At 40.2% G+C, this 26591-nt stretch overlaps 1 protein-coding gene across 1 annotated transcript in view; it reads left to right on the top strand.

Moving 5' to 3' along the window:
- SETX (senataxin) overlaps positions 1 to 26591 on the top strand; it is an 89463-nt gene that overhangs the window by 21301 nt on the left and 41571 nt on the right. Inside the window, exons 8-11 of the mRNA XM_034663747.1 lie at positions 2038 to 2209; positions 2338 to 2425; positions 2908 to 7125; positions 24531 to 24630. Coding sequence (XP_034519638.1) covers positions 2038 to 2209; positions 2338 to 2425; positions 2908 to 7125; positions 24531 to 24630 — 4578 coding nt within the window. The remainder of the gene's footprint in view (positions 1 to 2037; positions 2210 to 2337; positions 2426 to 2907; positions 7126 to 24530; positions 24631 to 26591) is intronic.

Raw genomic sequence — 26591 nt, 5'->3', positions numbered from 1 at the left:
TAATCTTGATGAAGGAGTAAATAAAGATCAAGGATGCCAGATCCTATGAAAATATAATGAATATAATTTTTCCCCACATTGACTTCTCCTTAGGCAACTCCAGTGTGGATATAAACTCATTTGTGCAAGATTCCAAAAGAGCTATGTAAACGTTACTCTTTTTTCAGGGGGTAGGCAAGGGGCTCATGTTCACCACAGATGGGAGGCCAGTTGGGAAGAAGGTAGCACGTGGCTGTGCCACCTTATACAGCGTACCATCCTGGTCGACTGTCAGACCAGTGATGGCCTGTGTTCCATCACCCCCGGCTGACTCTGGCTCTGCCCGGCCACCACAACCCCTCGGGACCGTTCATAGGCATCACTGGAGGGTGTGTGGTTAGTTGAGCGGCTGGTAGTTCTCCCCATATCCTCGCTGGTCATTCGGATGTCTCATTTCTTTGGTGGAAGGCATTCCTGACTCCTCTCATGAACAGGTTTTATATTGCTTTGTGGTGTTCCTGGAGCCTGGAAGGGGTCGGCTTGCTCCTTGGGGCGTCAGAAGGGGCTTCTCTGTGGCTCCCCTGCACCCCTCTCTGCTGCTGGCTGGGGTGCCCACATCTGCTGAGCTTCTGCTAGTGCCTCTGAGCAGCTGTAGTGAGAAGCAGTGTCCTCCCCGCGGCCTCGGGAGCTGGCCCATCTCATGGTGCTCCTCCCATTTGTCCTGGAGCCGCCTCGACCATGGCCGCTGCCATCCCCGGCCCCGGTGCCACCCCACACTCAGCACCTCTCCCCCTCCTTCCGTTTTACTCTTTTTGTGATCACAAACATTTTCTTGCTACATTATTCTTAAAGTTATTACTAATTCTTTTGCCAGCATTTACTACATTAATAGTTCATTTCTTTGTGCCTTGCCCACACAATTCTGTCTTCTCCGTTAATCCAGCTCCCCTAACCTTCTTCAAAATGGGAGCTGTCTCTTTAAGGGACCTTTCATAATGGTCTTCAACTGATGACTTTGTTCCTTACTTGAGAGCTTACTGGGCATAAGACACTGTGTCGGCTCCAGGAAAGGACAAGAATAGTGTATGAGAATGTTTACACAAATGCCTGTGATAAAGCAAGTAGAGTTTGAGTCCTGAAGGAAATAAAGCAGAAAGTTCTAGGTGACCAGATAACCTATTGGTAACTGAGTGAGTGGGAGCACCTGTGTCAGAAGAGTGCTAGAGAAGAGTACGTGAACAGGGCACGTTCGCTGTAGTAGGAGCATTTGAGCCGGGCTTGAGGATGGAGGATCTGGTAGGTGGTGCTAATAGTGACAGCATTCTGCTTACTTGGGAAAAAGCCAGCTGTTTTTTGCTGTAGATAGGGTGTGATTATGGGAGTGTGAAAAATAAAGCTGGAAAGAGACAATAGAGTTGGATCTTGTAAGTAAGTGCCTGACTGAGGACTTTAAATTGTCTTGGAAGAGAGTAAGGAGCCATTGAAGGCCTTTGAGTGGGGCAGTATTTTGCCACTGCGTATCTGATAGAGAAGAGGGAAAGGAAGGGACTGGAGGAAAGAGCTTCTCAGTAATGGGAATTCCTGCCATTTGAATGAAAAGTAGATAACAAAGCCAAGTTGAGATATGGATGGAGGAAGGGTGTGTGTATCTGCTTAGCCTAATATTAGCTAAGGGATTCAGTCCTTTACAGCACCCATACGGCACACATAATTCAGGTCATGCTAAAAACCAGAATTTCTTGTATCATGGGCTTTGTTAGGTAGGAAGGATTGTTTCAGGAATGGCAAACAGGGTGAGGGGGTGAGTTTACCTAAGCTATCTCAGTTTGTTCCCCATTAAAAACTTTCTTAGAGGTGTATAGTATTGCTTGAAAAAAAATGCGGAAGTAGCTTTAAAGTTTACCAGGTTTTTAAAACCTTTGGTCGGCAGCACTTTATTTTAAATTAGCTGCTTGCTTTCAGTTTTGTTGCTACCCCGATAAAGAATGCTTCGTTCTGTCTGTTCTAGCATCTTTTTCTGATTGTTTTTAATCCAGCAATTACTCCATTGCATTTCAGATGATAATGTGGATCCTTTCTGGCCAGCGTTACACTGTTTCATGGTGATTCTGGATCGCCTTGGATCTAAGGTCTGGGGCCAACGTATCGATCCTATTGAGGCATTTCAAACCATTATCAACAATGGGAGCTACAATAAGGAGATCCAGAATATACGGAACAGCTCCGTAAGGTTAGTTCAGTTAATGTGTCAGTATTTTAAAATCTCAATGAGTAAGTCTGTTGTAACTGACTTAGCGATAGGGTTTTTTCTGTGTTTTTCTTCATTTCAGTAATTTCTATTTATTTTTACTCTTTAAGGACCAAGTTAGAACCAGAGTCCTATTTGGATGATATGGTGACTTGCAGCCAGATTGTATACAATTATAATCCCGAAAAGACCAAAAAGGTATAAAACATTTTGAGAATTGAGATGATCCTGTATTGCCTTTATATTGTGTAGGCGATGTTGTACGTAATTAGTTGAATTACCGATGTTAGGATGCGTAGCTCTTCTGAATCCACTGCTGCACGAGGGGTTTCTGGTTGAGCAGATGTGTTGTACATGGGGAAGTGGACTTTTCGCTACCGGGTGCACACTTGGGAAGATTAAGGGTAGTGAGGAAGGGTGGAAAGGTTACAGGGTGAGGGAGATAAGTGACATGACTGGAATCAAAACCTGCTAATGGAAAGACGACGAGAGTACATGGGGGTGTACTCATGAACCCTTGACCTCGACACTGAGCGGTGTTTTCCATTTTTGGGGGGTATGTGTGTATATGTGAACCAAAATAGGAAAACCAGGAGATATATTTTCTTGTTTACAGCTATGTGTTAAATCCGTCATGGATTCTGTTTGCTTATCTAACGTCAGTATTTCTTTCATTTTAGGATTCAGGGTGGAGATCAGCCATTTGCCCAGATTATTGTCCTAATATGTATGAAGAGATGGAAACATTAGCCAGTGTGCTTCAGTCAGATATTGGTCAAGACATGCGTGTTCATAACAGCACATTTCTGTGGTTCATCCCTTTTGTTCAGTCCCTCATGGATCTGAAGGATTTGGGCGTGGCTTACATCGTAGAGGTTATTCATCACCTGCACTCCGAAGTCAAAGATGTCCTAAACCAAACGGATGCCATGTGTGACAAAGTTACCGAATTTTTTCTTCTGATTTTGGTGTCCGTGATTGAGCTGCATAGAAATAAAAAATGTCTGCATTTGCTGTGGGTTAGTTCCCAGCAATGGGTAGAAGCCATTGTAAAATGTGCCAAGCTTCCTACCACTGCATTTGCACGGAGTTCTGAGAAGTCATCTGGAAATTGCTCCAAAGGAACAGCAATGATATCCTCTCTGTCATTGCATTCAATGCCATCGAATTCTGTACAGCTGGCTTGTGTGCAGCTGATTAGAAGTCTCCTTAAAGAAGGTTATCAGCTTGGGCAGCAGACTCTGTGTAAGCGATTCTGGGATAAGCTCAACTTATTTCTGCGTGGAAATTTATCTCTAGGTTGGCAGTTGACTACTCAGGAAACCCATGAGTTACAAACTTGTTTAAAGCAAATTATTAGAAACATAAAAGTCAAAGTACCTCAATGTAGCACTTTTGTGGATTTGAGTCCTGCATGTAAAAGCTCTCCTGCATCTTACAGTAAAGAAGAAAGTGAACAAATAGAGAGGAAGTCTAATAAAGACCTGCACTGTCTGGAAAACTCCAGCCCAACATTTTCTAAAGAACCAATGAAAGCCGAGACATATCAAATGCAGGAGAATATATTGATCAAAGCAAGTAACACTATAGAAGAGGATAATGAGCAAAATTATATAAAAGATTGGAAACTCGAAGATCATTTCTCAGCCAAGTCATGCATGAAGAAGAGTAGTAAAAACCTTTTCACTGAAAGAGCTCAAGACCAAGGTAAAGTAAGTACAGGAAAGCAGAAGTCTGTGAAAGGGCATTGTACTTCAAGAACTGCACTGCAGAATTGTACTTCCAGGAATGGTCCAGAAAGGGGATGTGACAGAGGAATCATAATGTCAACACGTTTGTCGACCGATTCTAGCACTGATGCTCTGGAGAAGGCATCCACATCAAACGAGGATTTCTCTCTCAAGGATGATGCACTTGGCAAAACGTCAAAATCAAAAACTAAGGCACGTAAAGATGAAATCTGTGCTAAGTTATCACATGTAATAAAGAAGCAACACAGGAAAAGTACTTTGATCAATAATACTGGTAATTTAGATGAAAACCTGACTGTGTCTAACATTGACAGCTTCTATTCAAGGGAAGATTCAGGAGGTCAGAAAGAGGATGGCTCCATGCACAGTCTCTCCTTAGACCCTAGTGGCATTCTGGATGATAAAAATGGGGAACAAAAATCTCAAAACAGTTTATTGCTGAAAAAGAAACAACTGAAGAGTGAAGAGTTAGATATTTTCTCTTCCCATGAAAACAGCTATCAAATACAGGAATGTCACATTGATGATAAAGATTTGGTCTCGTTTACAGAAGTGACCAATACTTTTGTGAAGAAAACTTCTCCCTTCAAAGATCCTGTGACTCTTCTTGAATCAAGAGATAAGGAAATCAGCAAGAATACTAATCAGATGTCTTCTCACTTGAGAGAACAGGCTCCTGGCCTCAGTCCTCAGTCTGACACCTTAACAGATTCTCAGATAGACAGAGATCTCCACAAATTATCTTTAATAGCTCAAGCCAGCGTTATTAAGTTCCCATCAGATTCAACTCAAAAAAGCTCAACCCACCTACAAAGAAGAGTGAAAGACGACAGAAGATGTTTCCTGGCTGACCAGAATAATACTGGGGAAGCCTCCTGGGGCCAGATTATTATTATTTCAGATTCTGATGAGGAGGATGATGATGATGAAGGAATTCTGGGTTTTGAGAAGCATATTAAACAAGATAAAATAGGCATCAGGAAAGAATGTCCAGAGCAGCATACTTCAATAGCTAATACGAATGTGGAAAAGAAGCTAATAAAGGAAGAGGAGACAAAGTCCCTTTTGCAGTTTGAAGAATCGGATTCTCAGTTTTTTGAGTTTGAAAGTCCATGTGAAGTGTTTTCAGTTTGGCAAGATCAGGAACCAGAGAAGAATTCAGTTCAAGAGAACAGAAAAAATTCTTGTTCAGCTGACGATATCACGAATGACTGGGGTTATGAGACAGATTATGTATCTGAAGAGGTTATTAAGAAGGTAGCAGAGGGCATTGAAAAACACACAGAACCACAGAGTACTATTTCTGTTGGGGAATTTTGTGAAATTGAAGTAAAAAAACGTAAGAGAAAACGACTTGAAAAACCGGTGGCCAAAGATCCTCCAAAGCCTTCACCTTCTGATAGAAATGAGGACCGGTCTGATATTCTTAATGAGAGAGGTCTGAATGAAAATGATTTTAAAAGTATGGACCTGAGGACAGCAAGTCCCAGTTCAAGTGTTCAGAGAGACAAAGACACTACGGTTTCACTAAAGAAGTCTCCTCCAAAGCTTCGTACTTACTCCAAACCCATTAGGAGAGTCCCACTTTCTAAAACTCCTAAGAAAACACATTCAGATACCAAGAAAGGGCAGAATAAAGGTTCAAATTACATAAGTTGTAGGACAACTCCTGCTGTAGTTCCACCAAAGAAATTTCGCCAGTGCCCTGAACCAACTTCAACGGTTGAGAAACTTGGCCTGAAGAAGGCTCCTCGGAGGGCATTTGAGTTGTCTCAGCGATCTCTTGAGTATTTAGTTCAGTTACGCGACCATGGCAAAACTGTTGGAGTGGTTGATACTAGAAAAAAGACTAAGTTAATTTCTCCTCAGACTCTGTCTGTCAAAAACAATAAGAAACTGCTGACAAGTCAAGATCTTCAGATGCGAAGGCAGACGAGACCCAAATCACAACAAAATAGACAAGGACTTTTGGATTACGAAAGTAAAGATGCTACAAGAGCAGGGCCGTGTCCAGCACAGAATTCTGACATACTTGTCCCAGAATCAGATGGTTCAGATGATAGTTACAAAGGAGGAACTGAGGTGATTGCTAACAACACTGGCAAACCGTTAATAAAATCTGTGTCTTTGGAATCAGAACCCGTGAAAACAAAATACGTCTCTCAGGTGACTGATGATACTTGTCTTTTGAACCAGTGTGCTGCTGTTGTGTTAAATGGAAGAATACCAACAAATGAAATCATTGTCTCTGCTTCAGCGGACCCCTTAGGTGGAGGTGACCCAACAGTACATCATTTAGAGTTGGCGACGTTGAAAGACGGAGAGCCTGAATCCAACAGCGATTCAGAAGATGAGAATATATTTCTAACACAGCTCGATCCTGAAGATATGGATTTATGTTCACAGATGGAGAGTGGTAATGAGAAACTCATCGAAGTAGTTCATGGCAAGGATACAGCTCAGGTAGAAGATTCTGTCAGTCGGCCGCAGTCGGAATCTTGGAGTAGCACAAAATGTAAGTACAAAGATTGTATTGAAACCCCGAAAAACCAGGGCGAGTACTGCTCAAAACACTGTGAAGCTACAGCAGCGGATGAGGATGTCTTCCGTAAACCTGGCTTGCCTCTTGCTGCGTCCAAGCCTTCAAGACCTTCCACTGCTAAGATCTTTAGCTCAAGTAGTACTTCACGAATTGCTAATCTTTCCAAGTCTTTGGAAAGTACCTCTGCGCTTCCACCAGCTCTAAAAAATAAGTCAAATGGGGCACAGGCTGTTTTGAAAGTCCCACAGCCAGCCTCCCTGTTGTCTCCAAAGTCAGTGGGTGAAGTGAAGAGTTTGTGCAATGTTCTTCGTCCTCAGACTCCAAATAATTCCAACAGGCAAGGTTACAAACTGACGTTTGGTGAGAGCAAATCCTTCTCAGCTTCCTCTCCAGTCAACATTCTCTTGTCCTCGCAGTCCATCTCTGACACCTTTGTCAAAGAGGTCTTAAAATGGAAATATGAAATGTTTTTGAACTTTGATCAGTGCGGGCCCCCAGCAAGCCTTTGTCAGTCCATATCAAGACCTGTGCCTGTCAGATTTCAAGATTGTGGAGATTATTTTAATGTTTTTTTCCCTTTGATGGTATTGAATACTTTTGAAACAGTAAGTATGTTTTAATTGTATACTTGCTGAGACTTTGAAGTTGCTTCTTTTTTCAATTTCAGTAGTGATTAGAATACAGTTAAAGTAACTGACCTAGTTTTGATTTAGGTGTAGCTCTTAGATTATTGAACGGACATTTGTGCCAGACACTGTTCTAGATGCTGGTGTTACGGAGGAAGCACTTTCTTAATCTCTGCCCTTCTGGGGCCTCCAGACACAGTTCAGAGTGCTAACAAACCAAGTCCAGGGGAAGCACAGGAGTACGTGTTTTTTGATACAGAGGTAAGGGAAGACTTCTCAGAGGAGGTGGTCTCCCTTCTGCATTTATTTTTAAAGTAATACAGATCTTTACTGACGTTTTCTTGAGGAGGTGGCGTGGGGTAAATCACATTGAATAACACAAAGCAGTAAATCCTAAATTTCTCTTTATGTATGTATCTGTCTTCCCAGTTTCTTACTCATCCTAGTAGTTGCTGTCTCCCTTTAACTGCCTTCTGTACCTCAACACGTCCCATTCTCGTTCTTCTGTTTTCCTTACTCCCCCTGACTAGGATTGCCAAATAAAATACAAGATTCCTACTTAAATTTGAACCTCAGAAAAACAGCTAATAATTCTTTTAAGTGTAAGCATCCAACTACATTTTGAAAGATGTTTTTGGTATTCTCAAAGCAGGTTAGGGGTCATAAGTTAGATTTTTACTCTTTCAAAGTACTTACTTTAAAAAGAAAAAGAAAAACCCAAGTATGTAACAACCTGAGTTTCTTAAAAACAAAACCGGGAACACTGAGGTAAGTAATTGTGTATTCATTCACCTGCAAGATATCTGGGTGGCTGATATGTGTCAAGTTTTATTACAGGCCTGGTGGGTAAAGTGGTGAACGTGGTGGCAGACAAGGCCTTTGCCTTCTGGATGTGATCGTTTCAGATCAGAAGGACACTATTGTGAATCCTGCACAAGAGCGTAGGGCACTTCTGACGGAAAGGTTCGACAGTCTCTGCAAACAGTAGTATTTACCCTGGGACCAGAAGGAATCCACCACCAGAAGTGTATTCCAGGCAGGGTGAGGACAGATTACTAAGGTGGGATCAAGCTTAGTGTGTTGAAGGAAAAGAAAATGTATCACACGAAGGGGCAGGTGTGCTACATAAGATCATCAAGTAAATTCTGAATATTTGGTATAAAGCTTGAATCAAAGCATCCTTAAAATGTACTTTTATATCAATTTATGCCCCCGATTTTAGCCGTTGTTTTTAAGATTTACTAGTATTTCAGAAGCATTAGAAACAACTAATTGACAAAGGATCTTCAATATCTCCATAACAGCAAAGTGAAATACTGATTTAGTATTAGGAGAATTATTTTCTTACCATAGAAAAATTCTTAGCTCAGTGAACAGTGTATGTAGTTAAATAAGCTGGGGAAAATAAATTTTATTCATTTTGAAGCTTATTTTTTCTTTAATCTTTATTCTTGCTGGAAAGCACTAATGCACGGAGAAGCCATTCACAGCCCTTAAATTTAGGACAGATATATTTTTTATTTATTTTTCCCTGAATTAAGAGGTAATCCTATATTCCTCTATAAGATTTCTTCCTTTCAGGACATTTTTGTAGCTCTAGCCTTTTCAAAACAGAATAGGCACAAGTTCCATTTATACATACACAGAGTTTATTTTTTATGTTTTATTTTTTATTCTTTGAGAGAGAGAGCACGAGTTGGTGGAGGCGGTGGCTGAGGAAGAGGGAGAAGCTGGCTCCCTGCTGAGCAGGAAGCCTGACATGGGGCTTGATCCCAGGACCCCGAGATCATGACCTGAGCTGAAAGCAGATGCTTAACTGCCTGAGCCACTCAGGCACCCATGTATACACAAGGTTTGAAATAGTCAAATACTTTTGTAAAAAATGGCAGGCACCCCTCACCCCCTCAGTAACCATTTTTTATTCTTAATGGATCCTTTTGATATCTACTTCCATATTTCTAAATAACATGTCACTTTTGTGACTTCTTAATTTTTTAGTTTTAGGTATCTTCTTTTGCTATAGGAAGTACTCTTTCTTCCAGCCCTACATTCTCACACACCTTTCCTGTTCCTTCATTCTCATTACGGAGTTTTATGATTTTTAGGTCAGTGTTTGTTGTTGTTTTGACTTTGTAAAAGGTACCCACGGCTAAGTTATGTAGTATGCTGTAACTGCTTTTCCTTTCCTTCCCAACTCTTGGTTTTCTCTGGATTTATTGTCTCATTTAATTTTCTGTGTACTTATAACTAAATTAGCTTCAGACTCTCTTGGATGTTTAAATCTCTCATACTCAGGTACATCAAGTAATCTCTAAGTTTCATATTTTTGGTATGTGATGGTTATCCCAAAGTACTCACCATTCCTATCCCTGGGCTTGCATTTCCTTCTTCCTGTGTTGGGTCTCTGTCTCTTGTGCCCCTAGTTATCTTTCTTGGTTATTCCATCATTTTAGCAAGGCACAGCCTTCCAGTTTCCTGAGAAAAGGATGTGTGGCATGATAAAGTTTTGAAACCTTGCATGTCTTAAAATTTCTTTAATTTTCTCATTTTTTCTACTTTCCATCTCACTTTTCTTTTTCTACTTTATTGGAGGCCTTCTCACATATTGAATTTTTTTTAAAAGCATATTTTTAGTTTCATGGGACTCTTGTTCTCTAAGGATTCCATTTTATAGGATCCTATTTTTCTTTTCATGGGCATGTCATTTTTTTATTGTCTGAAGTTTAATGATAGTTTTAAAGTTAGTTAAAAAGTTCTCTTTGCATAGTTCCTGTTTCCCCAGTTGCCTTTTGCTTCTTCATTTTAGTGTACACAGACCTTTTACGTTAACTCTTTCCTTCAGATAGCTGATGATTTTGGGTGATCTATTCATAATTAAGAACAGGACACTGAAAAGCAGATAGGGGCATTATTCGTAGTAGCCAAAAAGGGGAAACAACCCAGATATCCATTAGCTGAAGAATGGACAAAATGTATTAATGTCCATATGATGAAATATTATTCAGTTGTAAAAAGGAATAAGCCGTTATCTGCTACTTTTACATGTTCATTGATGGACCTAGAAAAATTATTATATATAGTAATGTAATATTATTATATAATGTATATTGTTTTTGTTGTTACTATTATGCTGATGCCTGAAACTAATACTATATGTCAGGTATACTTCAATTAAAAGAAAAATATTTGGGTAAGTGAAAGAAGTCAGGTACAGAAGGCCATATATTATGTGATTCCATTTATATGAAATGTCTAGCATAGGTAAATCCATAAAGACAGAAGGTAGATTATTGGTTGCCAGGGGATGGGTGGAGGAGGGAAAGGAGACTCCCAATAGGTATAGCGTTTATTTTGAGATGATGCAAGTGTTCTGGAATTAAATAATGGTGATAGCTCCACAAAACAGTGACTATACTAAAAACTACTGAAAGGGTACACTTTAAAATAGTGGATTTTATATTGTGTGAAGTGCATCTCAGCTTGCAAAAACGTTATAAAAAAAAGGATGAATTTAAATAGTGACAGGTTAAAAGATGCTTAGGAGTGCCTGAAACTCCTGCTTTGCTAAAATGATCCTTTTTATTGCACCGTGGAAGTTAAATGGGATCTGAAGAACACCTTAACATGGTGAAACCCAGCATTAGTCTCATTCTTTATGTGAAGATTGTATGATTTGGTGTAGTTACAAATTTATATTTTGTTGTGTATAAGATTAAGAAGAAGCTTTGAGCGAAAGGGTAGGCCAGTTAACCGTTGGTGTTTTGTTGTGAAGTCCCATCCCCACTGTTATATGTCGGTGTCTTTAGTTTTTTTTCTCTCTTAAATGAGGTCAGATATTTTGCCTGGAAAGGGTAGGCCTGACGGGGAGCTGACCGTGGGATGAGGGTGGGGGATGGAGGGAAGGGTCCCAGTATTCAGTGTATAAACATTTCCTTAATTTCCCTCTTTTGTCAGTACCATATCCCCACCGTGCGTGCTGTCCCCAAGGTAGAAGACTGGTTTTCACCCTCTCCAGTACTTCGTGGGTGGCAGGAGGGGCTGGCTGCCTTCAGCCCTCCTTCCAGATTAGTCAGGGTCTTCATTGGATCGCTTATCGGTTGCGGCTCAGTGGCTTGCGCTTACCTGAGTTCGCTGCCGTTCATCCACTGCTTTCTAGCTTCCGACATTGCGATACACATGTCTTCTGTTCTTTGTCCTAACGAACTAATCCTGTTTTTAAAAATTTCTTCAGTGCTTTGGTGGGGTTTCCAGAGCAGTGAAAGGGGAAGTGCCTGTGTTCAGTCTCTCATTTTTATTTGAAATTTTCCTTCTCTCTCTCTCTTTTTTTTTTTTTACCATGCAGCTTAAACAGCATTGTTTTAGTATTCCTTGTTTATACAGGCCAACAGTTATTAGTGGTGGTATTAAGATGCCTTGATTAATTTTTATTCTTGTACGCCACAGGCCATGGCATCAACCACAGCCCTGGACCAAGGCTCATTACCCTCATTCTGATGTAATTTGACTTCATAATGTTTGTCAGTAGAATGCTATAGTGGGTGTAGACTCTATTTACAAAAATTTGGTTGGTATCTTATTTAGGACATGAAGCATATCTAGTTAATGAGTCTTACTGCAGGTGAAATGTAATGATATTATGTAAATTATCCCTTGGTGTAAAAGACAAATGAGAGCAAATTTAACTTCTAGTAATATGAGTCTTTATATACTGATGTGCCTGATAGAAGATATATTTGTTTTTTAATCCTTGCATTTAACACATAAAAGTATTCGATAAATTTATGCAGGGTCCCCGTTTTTGGTCCGTTGTGGTGATCGCTCTTTTATCTTAACATTTATATTTGCTATCCTTGTCTGCTGTCCTCTCCTATCACCAGGCTCATTGTAGGTTGTATGGACAGGGAGCAGGTAGGAAGTAAGTGCTCTTTTTGGGTACTAACTTTGATTATCATTACCTAAATCCCCTATAGGGAAATTGCTTTATTTCTTTAGCTAATCTCAGATTGTAATTTGTTCTGCAAAGGAAGCAAAACAGGCTGATAAGTGACGTTGGGAATCTGCTCTTAAGACCTAGCTGGGAGCCAGAAGTAGAGCATTTTGTGCAGGGTAGGGCGGAGTGTCAGGAACATGATACTTGGAGATGGGAACTAACTGAGCATGTATTAGCAGAGAGATGAGGCTGGTATGGCTGGAGTGAAGGAACTGAGGGGGAAAGGGAAATGTACTAAGATTGGAGAAATAGTCAAGAGCCAGATGGTGCACAGCCCTGGAAGCTGTGGGTTGGGGTTTCGTCTTCAGTTTAGTGAGAAAGTGTTGGAAGGTGTTTAGTTGGTTGGTGCTAGGCTGGGGAGGAGTAATATGCAGTAGATTGCAGTTTTTTACATATCATTGTTGGTTGCTCCATGGAGAATAATCTGGAAAGGCAAGCAGAGATGCAGTAGACATGTCAAGGGGCTGTTACAGTAGCCTGGGAGAAAGATGATGGTAGTTTGATTTGGGTGGCAGCTCTGGAAGTAAACAAGTGAACCCATTGCGGGTGAATTTTGGAGATGGGACTCACAGAATATATTGAGGGAATGGACGTGGGAATTAAGGAGAAGAGAGGATGATTTGGGGCTTTTGGCTTAAGCCTCTGGTGAGGTGGTCATGCTCTTTACTGGGCATCACATGAGTTTGGGCCAATGGCTGTCTCTTCTGGAAGTGAAATTACAGAAACCAGAGGGGTGTAGTTGAATGCGTCAGATGAATATATATTGTGAGAAAGCCTTGGGGCAGTAGGGTTGATTTGGGTCTCGAGTGGGAAGGAAATGACAAGACCAGACTGGAAGAACTGCCACAGATGGGAATTAGAGTGGATTTTTTAGTTTGCCCTTTTCCCTTTCTCTCGTCGCCCTGGGCTAGAACACTGCTCTGATGTTACCGGGTAGTGCAGGGCAGAAAAGTTGCAGCTAGCTCATGCCAGCCCAAAGCAGTAGGTAGCATTGTGGTGGTTCTGTAGCCCAGCCCATGTGAGGCAGTAAGAGTCTTTGAATTCCTTCTTGAGAGTTCTCTCCCTAGGGCTGGGTTGTTGTAACCAAGGGAGTCCGAGTTTGAAAAACGTTAAGTACTGGGGTAGATTGGCAGATTATGGTACTACCATGTGCATTCCCTGAGGTATATATACCCCCCCATTACCCCCCACCCCATTCATTAGCAGAGGCACAAAAGCTAGAGTGGTGCTAGGATTTAGCCCCTTGTTCTCCCTGCATACCTTTCCAGCTGATGTGCCTACTATCCATGGGGAGGATGGGGAGTATGAATTCAAGAGGGGCAGATGAGTCTCCTTGGAGTGTAGTCACTGTAAGACAAAAGTAGCAAACTGAAAAATATAGAAAGGTAAACCAAAAGTAGTGGAGCAGACAGAAGAAGATTTTAGTCTTAAGCATGTTACATATTTTCAGAGATAAAGGAGAGAACATGAAACATGAAGCAAGAGGGAGAAACCATAACAACACCCAGAAGATGGTGTGGATGAAAGAGAGAATAGTCGAAATCAAGAACTCATTAAGTGGCGTGACAGGTAAACATACACAACCTGGGGAATCAGGACAGGAGAGAAGTGGGAAATAGAAAAGGCACAAGGTTGGGTTCAAGTAGTCTATGTGTAATAGGATCTCAGGAGGGAAAAAATGAGCTGAGGTGGTAAGACTGAAAATTTCCCAGAAATAGGGAAGGATTTAAGAGTTTGGGTTGAGAGGGTTCTTGGCGTGTAGGGGAATATAACTAAGCACACGTACCCGTAACAGCTGTCGCAAGACCTGTAGAACGGACTGAAGAGGCAGGTTGCCGTCGTAATGAGACGCACATGAAAAGAGCCAGAAAAGTGTATGTTGAAAGGATGGAAAAAGATAGTAACAGACGAAACTGAACAAAAGAAAGCAGAATTGCAGTTTTACAATCAAACAGAATTGAATGTGAAAATAATTCAGACAGACAAAGACGGTGGATACTCATGAAAGGAATAGTAACCCAAGAACATACAATCGACCATGAACTCCACGTATGGATGCAATAGTATAATCTCCGGATACACAGAGCAGCAATTGACAGAGCTGCTGTTGTGGACGACGACAGCTCCTCCAGCTAATATTCCGTAATACACGTTCAGGAAGGTGAGGAAAATAGAGCAGTGAGTAATTGGAAGAGTCCTAATTCTGATCATTTGCAGATGGTGTCACTATCTACATAGAAACCCCAGTAGAATCAATAGTTGGGTACAAGATTGATGTGCAAAAGAATAACGTTCCCTTATAGCTGTAATAACTAGCTAGAAATATATAAAAGAATATCGCTTATAATCAAAACCCAAACTGCAGACCTGTTAAGAGTTAGCCTAACAGCAAATGCATGAGGTGTTTATGGCGAACAATTAAGATTCTTAACACTATTTTAAAGGCCATTAAGGAAGAGTGAATAAATGAAGAGAGGTGCCATGTTCATGGATAAGACAATTTAACGTTGTAAAAATGTGACTTCTTTCTGAATCTATACATTTGATATAGTTTAAAATTCCAGCAGGATTTTAAAAAAAAGATTTTTATTTATTTGAGAGAGAGAAAGACCATAAGCTGTGGGAAGGGACAAAGGGAGAGGGAGGAGCAGACTTGCCACTGAGCAGGGAGCCCGACTGGGGACTCGATCCCAAGACCCTGGGATCATGACCTGAGCCGAAGGCAGACCCTTAACTGACTGAGCCACCCAGGTGTCCCCCAGTGGGATTTTTTTGAAGAGCTTTATAAGCATTTTAAAATTTGTGTGGGAGAATAAAATATTTAAGTAGTCGTTTTGAAAAAGAGCATAATGGGGAGAGGGGGCACTCACCTTATTCAATATAAAGACATATTTCAAAGCATAGTGATAGATAAGAGGGGCACAGGAATGGGCAGACAACTCACTGAAATGGAACAGAGACCCTTTGGCTCCTGAGACCTAACTCCTCCCTGCATATGAGACAACCTAGGATAAGACTGATAGGCCACCACAAGTCAGCAAGGAAAGGATAGATTGTTAGATAGTGCTAGGAAGATTGGCCTACTCCGGCAGAAAAAAATTATCCTAGGTTACTATCTTAAAGCACATAATCTTCAATTAACACATACAGTTGAAAGGTAGAATTACGTAAGATAAAATAAACAATATCAGAAAACATGTCAGTTTAGGTGACCAAAGTCCTAAAAACCCAAGAAGCATTAACCACAAGACAAAAAATTTGGATTTTACTCTGTCAAAGTTAAGAATTTTTCAGTGAAGGACCCCCATATTCGTAGTTAATAGATGAGAAGAAGAGTTAAAATATTCCAAAAGTGACGAGAGACAACTAGAATATACAAAAAGCTCTTGTAAATCAACAAAAATACAGGGAAATCAATAGAATATAGGCAAAAAATAAAATTAGCAGTCCACAGAAGGGAAGACTCAATGGTGAATAACTCTGTGAAGTGCTGCTCAAACTCACGAAGAAGAAAAGGACGTTAAAGTAACAGTGGCGAGCCAGAGTTTGTGATCCCTGCTGACTTCTTAGTGTCAGGCCGGGTGTGCTCACCAGCACACTCACATGGCCATCTGTGGGGGTCTGTGTGTCTCGGGATGTTATTTACAGGATTGTTCACGGAATTGGAACCAGTTAGGATGGATGAATGAACTACGACAGTTTGCTGCAGTCAGTAGCAGCAGACTCTTAAGTAGTGATTGAGAAAAAGTAAGCAGATTTACACCACAGCTCCTTTGGGTAAACACACAGTGCACTGGATTTTTTTTTTTTTTAGCGATACTAGCACCAGACACAGAGTGTGGGAGGGTGGAACTTGTGGGGGTGGGCATTTGGGGTAAAGGAAAACTCGAACAAGAGAGGCCTTACATAGACACTTGATGGGAGTACATCTTGAACTGGAGGTTTTGAGTAATTCTGTTTACCTGAGATCAAAAGCAAGGAGGCAAAAAGAGAGCAAGGGAGTAATCTTTGAAAGTGGGGTATGCTACCCGGATGAGCGTTTTTTGGTGGGGTGGTTAGGACGGAGCCAGGTATAAAAGACGTGAATAGCAGCCTTGTTTTGAAAAAAAGAAAGGGAGCAGAAAAATATGGGCAGTAGCTGGATGGCGATTCGGGAGTTAAAGAAGGGTTTGTTCGCTAGCGGTGCTTCCCCCCCTTCATTAATAAACTTTATAAAGAAGTTTCAGGTTCACAGCAAAATTGAGGACAAAGCATAAAGTTCCTGTATGCTCCCCCCTTCCCCCCGTCTCCACATGGTTTGGGTTGGTTTTTTGTTTTCCGAGAGGTAGGTCAAGGTGTATGCTGATGGGAAGGAGCAATGGACAGGAAGAAATTGATGTAAGAAAATGGATAACTTGAGAAATTTGAGCCTTAAGGAGGACAAGAGGGACTCAAAACAAAAGTCAGTGGGTTTGCCTTTGACTTTGTAACGGAAGGGAAGACAGGACGTGTGAGTATGAATGATAGTCGCTCTGTAGGTTTTGTGTTTGGTTCTGTCTTCTTGTGACCTGTAAGGTTATTGGGAAGCACCGTTGCAGAAACTCCTTTTCAGCAGTGAAATAGCTGTTATTTTAATAATGTAATTTTTTTTTAATTCAGAGAATTAACGGTCATCTCATTCTAATCAAAGAAAATGTATGTAGTGGTAATATTTTTATCAAAATGTAATAGAATATTTGATCTTAAAAATTATCCAATTTTTAGAAACATACAGTTTTGTAGAATAATCCCATTCTCTATTTTTGTTGGAAAAAAAGAAGACTGGTATGTCCTCTGAGGTCAGGGCCTGACTGGACGTGTCCCCCTCCTCCCAGTGTAAAGAAAAGGAACATGGTATGCTTTTGTAGTGACAGTGCATTGTATGATACTGCGGCGTTGCCACTGGCCGTGATAAGGTGAAGAGCCAGTGAATGTTAGTTTCTGTTCAGTGTATCGTACATGTTCTACTCAGGGAGCTTATTTCCTAACTGTGTGCATGATTATTTGTTCTCTGAACCTAAATGATTTCTTCTAAACTGAAAACTGCTTTGATGGACCACAAGCACTCACTTATTTGTATGTTGAACTACTATTTCGTTTAGTGTGAAAATATTAGTACATGCCATTCATGATGTTTACATTTTCCGAGTCCAAAAAGGTTGTGAAACAGATAAAATTATAACTTCATCAAATGTACGAACCAGTGAATATATAGTATATTGAGTATATTCATTTGTACTTTTTGAATTTCTCTGTGATCTCTCAGTAAGTTTGGCCTGTAATAGGCATCATAGCTTGATGATCAGAGATCCTCTTTATTTTTAGCTCCTGAGGTTGCTTTAGAAATTAAAAGTCTGTCTTCTCCCCAGGATGGGAACTATCTGGGACCTTCTGGGCACTCTCAGGTGGATACCCTGTTCTCTAAGATAACCAGGGATGAGATTCTGTTGATCTCTCCTTTCCCACTCTTTGTTGTACCTACTAGGACACATTTTAATAGCTTTATTGAAGTATAATTTATATACTAGGACATTCACCCTTCTAAAGTGTACAAATGAATAATTTTTAGTAAATTTACAGTTTTAGAACCATCACCATAATCCAGTTTTTAGACATTGTCAGTAGCACTAAAACTTGTCCTTGAGCTCATTTTCAGTCACTTGCCTTTCTGCAGCCAGCCCCAGGCGGACACGAACCTACCTTCTGACTCTGCAGATTTGCTGTTTCTGGGTATATCCTATAAACAGGATGATAAAGTATGTGGCCTTTTGCATCTGGCTCCTTTTACTTAGCATGGTATTGAGGGTTACCCATGTTGTTCATGGCTTTTTATTGCCAGATAATATTTCATTGTATGGATAATGCTGTATTTGTTTTTCCAGTCAGTCGATTAGCATTTGGGTTATCTCCAGGTTTTGGCAGTCCTGAAATGAGGTTATGAACATAGAGTGAGTCTTGGAAGGTGATTCTTCAGACCTGCCGCATTGTGGGGCACTCGGGACATGGAAGTGGGTGATACAGATTGATTGTAACTGTCTTGGGCCAGAGTCTGACCTCATTAGCAAATAACACAAATGTGCTCTGCCCCGTGACTGCTGGGGAGTCTGGTTAACCCTCACCAGAAGCAGTTTAACAGTAGTCGTCTTTGGTAGCAAGTTTCATCATTGATGAACGTCAGTTGTAGTTTTAAATACTTAATAACTAAACTGTTAACATTTAGATAAAGCATGTAATTAAGCCCAAAAACTAATTTCTGTTAGGTGGGTTGTCGTTTTTTTTTTTTTTTTTTAATTGAAACCTTAAGTGACTTACACAGATAGTCTCCTTTCTAAACTTGGGATTGTCCTCTTTATTTCTTTTATTTTTTTTAATTTTTTTTTTTTAAGATTTTATTTATTTGACAGAGACAGTCAGCGAGAGAGGGAACACAAGCAGGGGGAGTGGGAGGGGAAGAAGCAGGCTCATAGCGGAGGAGCCTGATGGGGGGCTCAATCCCAGAACGCTGGGATCACGCCCTGAGCCAAAGGCAGACGCTTAACGACTGCGCCACCCAGGCGCCCCTGTCCTCTTTATTTCTTAGCAGATCCTCAAGGGTGCTTCTGAGTTTGAGGCTTTAGGAAAGGATTGAGAGATGGGTGCAGAGAGTTTTAGAAACTGGAAGGCTAATGTGACGCATTGGTGAGAATTTGTGATGGACCTAGGTCTTGTGCACTGTGAAATGGTCTGGTTGGGAGGTAGCGTTCTCAGTGCTGTCCAACAGTCCTTTAGGCCAGACTGGAGATGCTCGATAGCTGCACTGTGCAGTGTCATAACCTCAGGTGGCTGCCGAGCACTGGAAATGGGGCTAGTGAGGAATGGAATTAACTTTGAGAATTTAAAGTAGCGTTAAACTTAAATAGCCACATGTGGCTAATTGCTACTGAATTGCATAGGGTAGTTCTAGACAATTTCACTAAACTGCCATAAAGTAATTACATTTATTAAACTATTTTGGCGTAGTTAATTGGTTCACAGCAAAACTGAGCAGAAAGTACAGAGTTCTTATATATTCCTATCCCGAAGTACGTGCATGCCCTCCCCTACTATCAACAGTCTGTGCCAAACTGATAAATTTGTTACAATTGACAAATCTGCATTGATTCATTATCACCCAAAGTCTGTGATTTACATTAGGGTTCACTTTTGGTCTATAGGTTTTGACAAATGTGTGATGTCCTGTGTCTGCCATTATAGTATCATACAGAATAGCGTCTCTGCCCTAAAAATCTTCTGTGCTCTGCATATTCATCTCTCGCTCCTCCAGAATGCCTGACCACTAATCTTTTTAGTGTTCCTATAGTTTTGCCTTTTCCAGAATGCCATGGAGTTGGAATCATCCACTCTTTTGAGATTGGCTTCTGTCACTTACTGTGCATTTTTAAAAAAAGATTTATTAATTTTGAGGGAGAGAGCATGCACACACGTGGGGGGGGGAGGGGCAGAGGGAGAGGAAGAGAGAGACTCTTAAGCAAGCCTGTGCCTGGCATGGAGCCTGACGCGCAGCTCAGTCCTATGACCCTGAGATCATGACCTGAGCTGAAACCAAGAGTCAGATGCTCAACCGACTGAGCCACCCAAGCGCCCCATCTTTCATTCAATATGCATTTAAAGTTTCCTCCAGGTCTTTTCATGGCTTAACAGGTCACTTCTGTTTAGTGCTGAATGATATGCTCTTGTCTAGATGTACTTCAGTTTTATTTACTCACCTACTGAATGGCATCTTGGTCACTTCTAGGTCTTGACCGTTATGAATGAAGCTTCTATAAACATGTGTAGGGTTTACATGTGTATGAGGTTTCAGTCCATCTAGGTAAATATGTGGTGCAACTGCGGCATCATGTGAGAGCATATTTAGTCCTGGAAGAAACTGTCTTCCAGAGTGGCTAAGGCACACATTTGTGTTCCTACCAGTAATGATTGAGAGTTCCCGTTGCTCCGTGTCCTCTCAGCCTTTGGTGGTGTCAGTGTTCTGGATTTTGGCCATTCTAATAGACATTTAGGGGCATCTCGTTTTAATTTTCAGTCCCTAATAACATAGGATTTTGGACATCTTTTCTATTGTTTACTTGCCATTGTTTATCTTCTTTGGTGAGGTGTCTCTTCAGGTCTTTTGCCCATTTTTAGGTGATTTTCTTATTGTTGAGTTCTCTAATTGTTAAGTTTTAAGGGTTCTTTATAAATTTTGGGTAATGGTCCTTTACCAGATGTATCTTTTGCAAATATTTTCTCCCAAGCCTGTGGCTTCTCTTCTCATTCTCTTGACAATGTCTTTCAGAGAACAGAAGGTTTTAATTTTAATGAAGTCCAGCTTATCAATTATTTCTTTCATGGGTCATGCCTTTGGTGTTATATCTGAAAAGTCATCACCATACCCAAGATTGTCTAGGTTTTCTCCTGTGTTATCTTCTAGCAGTTTTATAGTTTTGCATTTTACATTTAGATCTATGATCTATTTTAAGATAATTTTTTGAAGGGTGTAATATCTGTGTCTACCTTCATTTTTGTGGATGTCCAGTTGTTCACCATTTGCTGAAAGAGACCATCTTTGTTCCATTGTATTGCTTTTTGCTCCTTTGATCAGTTGACTCGGGTCAGATCATTTATGGAAGTCTATTTCTGGGCTCTCTGTTCTGTTGCATTGATCTGCTTGTTTATTCTTTCATCGGTACCACACATCTTGATTATACTCTAGCTTTATGGTAAATCTTGAAATTGTGTCCTCTTTGTTCTTCAGTATTGTGTTAGCTACTCTGGGTCTTTTGCTTCTCCATGTAAACTTCGGAATCAGTTTGTTGATAACTTGCTGGGATTTTTATTGGGATTGCATTGAATTTACAGATCAAGTTGGGAAGAATTTTTCACCTTTGGACAGTATTGACTCTTATCCATGAACATGGAATATCTCTGTTTATTTAGTTCTTTTGATATTTTTCTTCAGAGTTTTGTAGTTTTTCTTTCTCTCTTTTTTTAAAAGATTCTATTTATTTATTTATTTGACAGAGATAGAGACAGCCAGAGAGAGGGAACACAAGCAGGGGGAGTGGGAGAGGAAGAAGCAGGCTTCCAGCAGAGCAGGTAGCCCGATGTGGGGCTTGATCCCATAATGCCGGGATCACGCCCTGAGCCGAAGGCAGACGCTTAACGACTGCGCCACCCAGGCGCCCCTGTAGTTTTTCTCATTAGAGCTCTTAACACATATTTTGTTAGATTTATATTGAAATATTTCATTTTGGGGAGTGCTAATGTAAATAATTACATATTTCAAACTACACTTATTTATTACTAGTATATATGAAATATTTTTGTATATTCGCTTATATCCTGCAACCTTGCTAGTCTGTTGATGGTATGGATTACATTACTTGATTTTCAAATGTTGAACCAGTCTTATATACCTGGGATTGATCCCCACTTGGTTGTTGTATAGTCCTTTTTATACATTGTTGGATTCCATTTGCTAGTGTTTGGTGGGGATTTTTACTTTTATGTTGGAGATACTGAGCTATAGTTTTGTTTTCCTGTAATACCTGTGTGGTGTTAGTGTTAAGGTAATGTTGGCCTCATAGAATGAGTTAAGAAATACTCTTCTGCTTCTGCATTCTGGAAGAGATCATAGAGAATTGGTATAATTTCTTCCTCAAGAATTTGGTAGAATTCACCAGTGAATTCAGCTGGCCTGGGTGTTTTCTGTTTCAGAAGGTTCCTTTTTTTTAATTGATTCAGTTTCTTTAATAGATGTTGGCCTATTCATGTTATCTTTTCCTATGTGAATTTTGGCAGATTGTTTCTTTCCAGGAATAGGTCCATTTTACCTAGCTTATCAAATTTGTGGTCATAGGGCTGTTCTTAATATTCCTTTGTTACCTTTTTCATGTCCGTGGGATCTGTAATGATGTCTCCTCTTTCATTTCTGATACTGGAAATTTGTGTCATCTTTTTTTTTTCTTAGCCTGGCTAGAGGCTCATCAATTTTATGATCTTTTCAGAGAACCAGCTTTTGGTTTCATTGATTTTTTTCTTCTTGATTTCCTGTTTTCTGTCATTGATTTCTGCTCTTTTATTATTCCTCTTTTTTTGCTTGCTTTAGCTTTAATTTGCTCTTCTTTTCTAGTTTCTTAAGGTGAAAGCTTAGATTACTGATTTTAGATCTTTCTTCTTTTCTAATATATGCGTTGAGTGCAGATAAACTTCCCTGTAAGTACTGCGTTTGCTACATCTCACAAATTTTCATAAGTTGTATTTTTCATTTTCAGTTCAATATATTTTTATTTTATTATTTTTTAAAGATATTTATTTATTTATTAGAGGGAGAGATCACAACAGGGGGAGCAACAGGCAGAGGGAGAGGGAGAAGCAGGCTTCCCGTTGAGTGGGGAGCATGATGTGGGGCTTGATCCCAGGACCCTGAGATCATGACGTGACCTGGAGGCAGCTGCTTAACCACCTGAGCTACCCAGGTGCCCAGTTCAATATATTTTTAAAATTTCTCTTGAGATTTTTTCTTTGACCATGTGTTACTCAGCAATGTATTGTTTAATCTCCAGATATGTTGGGCTTTTCCACTTATCTCTGTTGTTGATTTCTAGTTTAATTCTGTTGTAGTCTGGAACAGACAGTGTATGATTTCTATCCTTTTAAATTTTTTAAGGTGTGGTTTATGGCCCCGGATGTGGTCTGTTTTGCCATGTGAGCTTGAAAAGAATGTGTGATCTGCTACTGTTATGGAGTAGTCTATAGATGTCATTTATATCTAATTGATTGATGGTGTTTTTGAGTTCAGCTGTGTCTTTCCTAATTTTCTGCCTATTAGATCTGTCCATTTCTAATAGAAGAGTGTTAAAATATTAGATTAATTTATTTTTTTTCTTGCAGTTCTATCAGTTTTTGCCTCACTTATTTTGATTCTCTGTTGTTGGACACGTATATATAGTCTTTGTTCTCCTCGCCTTTCAGCTTTGGTAGTTTGTTGCCAGATCCTCAAGCTCAGTTCTTTCCTCAGCCTTGTCCCGTCTACGGATGAACCCACGAGAGGCATCAGCCTTCATTTCTGTCAGCGTTTCTCATCTCTAGCAGAGATTCTTTTTGATTCTTAAAATTTACATTATCATCTATCTTTTTTTTTTTAATAGAGTGAGGGAGAGAGAGAATCTTAAGCAAGCTCCACGGCCAGTGCAGAGCCCAAGGCAGGACTTGATCTTAAACCTGAGAGATCATGGCCCGAGCTGAAATCAAGAATTGGACGCTTAACTGACTGAGCCACCCAGGCACCCAAATTATCATCTCTTGCATGCTCTACTTTTTCCATTAAACTCTTAGCATATTAATTATAGTTTGTTTTTTTAATTTCCTGGTCTGGTAATTCTGACATTCCTGCCATATCTGCCTCTGGTTCTGATGCTTATTCAATCTCTTCAGACTGTTTTTGGCCTTTGAGTATGCCTTATAATTTTTGTTGTAAGGTGCACATGATGTAGGTGAAAGGGACAACCAGCAGTAAATAGGCCTTCAGTAATCTGGTGGTAAATTGTGGAGGAGGGCGATCGTTCTGTAATCCTGTGATAGCCTCTCAGTCTTTTGGTGAGGTTTGGCCCCTGGACTGGGAACTGTACATGTGCTTCTCAGTCCCCTCCACCCCCTTAGGTGGGACAGGATGGCTGGAATGGGCTGCAGTTGGTTATTTCTCTTCCCTCAAATAGTTCGACTCTGGTAATAAAAGAGTTTCTCCAAGATCAAGCCTTGTGAAGATCAGAATGTTTGGTATATTTCAGAATGGTTTTTTTCCTCCTCCTCGTGCTGGAAGCATGAATGGATTTTCTCTAGTACTCGCTGTGAGGGCCTTGGAGATTTCTGTTTGAGGAGACCTTTTCGTCTTTTGAATTTTCTGGGACATAGGTTTTGTAAGCTGAATTTGTAACCTCTCACAAGGAAAGTTTAAAGGGTTCCTTGGAGCCAGAACTCAACAAAGTGTAGGGGTCTCCCTTATGACTGCGTCCCCCTGGAGTTGTCACTCAGAGCTGTCCACACTGAGCCTCAAGCAGCTCCTCGCTTCCAGTTCAGGGTTTGCTCTCCTGGCACTGAGCTTGGTGCTCCTGTCCCTGGTGATGATGGGAAGGGTTGTTGATTTTTCAGCTTGCTTTCTACTCATGAGGATGAAGTGGTGACTTCTCAGTTCCTTATATGCCAAGCTGGAAACCAGAAGTCACAACTTTTCATGTTCTGACGCTTGGAATTTTAGGTTCCGGACTTGACTTGTTGCTTGTTTTGGGAAATTTTGCTGTTTGGAATTGGCTTTCCGGAATGTTTCTGTTTTCTTAATATGCTTTTTTGCTGTGTCTAGGTGGCACAGGAGTGGATCAGCTCTCCAAACAAAGAGAAATTCTATCAGTTGCATTTACGAAAATTTCCTGGTGATTATAAAAAATACTGGGAGTTTGTGGGTAAGTTCTTTCTTCTGTAATTTGGAATGTACAATAATTGGAGATTTCTTTTTGAGGAAACCTAACAAGGTTTCCTCTGTTTGAGGAAATGACAAGGTCATTTGAATTTTCTGGGACATAGGTTTCCTAAGCTGAATTTGTAACCTCTTACAAGGAATGTTTAAGGTCTTTTTTTTTTTTTAATTTATTTTTATTATTTTTTAAAATAATTTTTATTTTGTTATGTTAGTCACCATACAGTACATCCCCAGTTTTTGATGCAATATTCCATGATTCATTATTTGCATATAACACCCAGTGCACCATGCAATATGTGCCCTCCTGTATTAAGAATGTTTAAAGTCTTAATTAATGAAAAAAAATAAAAATAAAGTCTTAATTAATGAGAATAATTACTGGGACAATTATGAATATAAAATTCATGGTTTTAACCATTGTGTAATTAGAATACCACAGGCCAGAGTGGAAGCTGGACATGGAAGAGAGGGTGAGTGAAGGGATCTTGACAAGATTGTTTGGGGGAGGGTGTCCCAAAATAATAGTGTTCATAGATTCTGAGTAAATCTTACTGCTGTGTATCTTCTCATTTCATCATTGGTCTGAAACACATACACACTTATGCATTAGTAATAAATTGACCAAACATTGAGAACTCTTTAAAATAAAAAGTATAAATCCTCTTTTGCCTCCCCCACTCACCCCCCAGTCCATCCTACTCCTTAAATTCAATTAAGATAAAAAGCGTGTGTATGTATATTTTGGGGGGGGAAAGGTACTATATGCTCATTGTAGGACATTGAAATAATATTAGCCAGCAGAAACATAAATACCACCAATTCCAATCATTCCAAGATAGTCCTATGACTGTCAACTCACCTGTGTGAATTGTGTATGTGTGACTGTAGTAGGGTCATTTTACCTATTTTAATGACATCTTTCATTCATTCAGCAAATATTTATGACTTTATAGTGCCTAACAGGATGCGATTCTCGATTCCATGTATAGCTATGAAGAAAACGTAAGATTCCTGCCTTCATGAACTTACATTTTACTTACTTTTACTTAATATATTGTAAACGTCTTTTCAGAGTTACTAAATAACGATATATTTGATATTTGTAGTTATTTCCATTGTGAGTGGATTCCACAGATCCAGTTAACCAGCTGTGTCTAGACATGTACATTGTTCATAGTTTTTCACTGTTAGGGAACACTGTGTGTGTAGAGTAGGACGCCCAGCCTGCTCCTGGGGTCATCCGCACTGCACCCCATGTGCGTCTGCCCTTGCTGAGTAGGTTGGGCATCCTACTCTTGATGTCGGCTCAGGTTGTGACGTCAGGGTCGTGGGGTCAAGCCCTATGTTGGGCTCCCCGCTCAGCAGGTAGTCACCCACATGTGCACGCGCTTTCTCTCTCTCAAATAAGTAAAATCTTAAAAAAAAAAGACACGTTTAGCTCTGTTAATATCAGACTAAATAGACTATAAGGCAAAAAACCTTACATACAAAGGGAATTTTTCATAGTAAGTTTAGCTCAGCAGAAGAGATGACAATCTCAATGTATACGTACCTAATAAAATATATAAAGAAAAAGCTAAGGGGCGCCTGGGTGGCTTAGTCAGTTAAGCGTCTGCCTTTGGCTCAGGTCATGGGATTGAGCCCTGAGTCAGGCTCCCTGCTCAGCAGGGAGCCTGCTTCTCCCACACCCTCTACTGTTTCCCCTGCCTGTGCTCACGCGCTCGCTCACGCTCGCGCTCTGTCAAGTAAATAAATAAAATCTTAAAAAAACAACCTGATAACTAGAGTATGATTTTTACACATATATGAGACTTTGAACTATTAAATTACCAAAGGTGAATTTTAAAAAGCATCCCATAAAATGAAACACAATAGAAGTAAATGAACCTTATTATCTATTACATGTATTACCTTTTGTTTTGGTTGAATACTTCTACTTTTTTT

The sequence above is a fragment of the Ailuropoda melanoleuca genome, chromosome 7, assembly GCF_002007445.2.
Source record: "Ailuropoda melanoleuca isolate Jingjing chromosome 7, ASM200744v2, whole genome shotgun sequence".
Classification (NCBI taxonomy): domain Eukaryota; kingdom Metazoa; phylum Chordata; class Mammalia; order Carnivora; family Ursidae; genus Ailuropoda; species Ailuropoda melanoleuca.
This window is presented reverse-complemented; position numbering and strand designations above follow the sequence as displayed.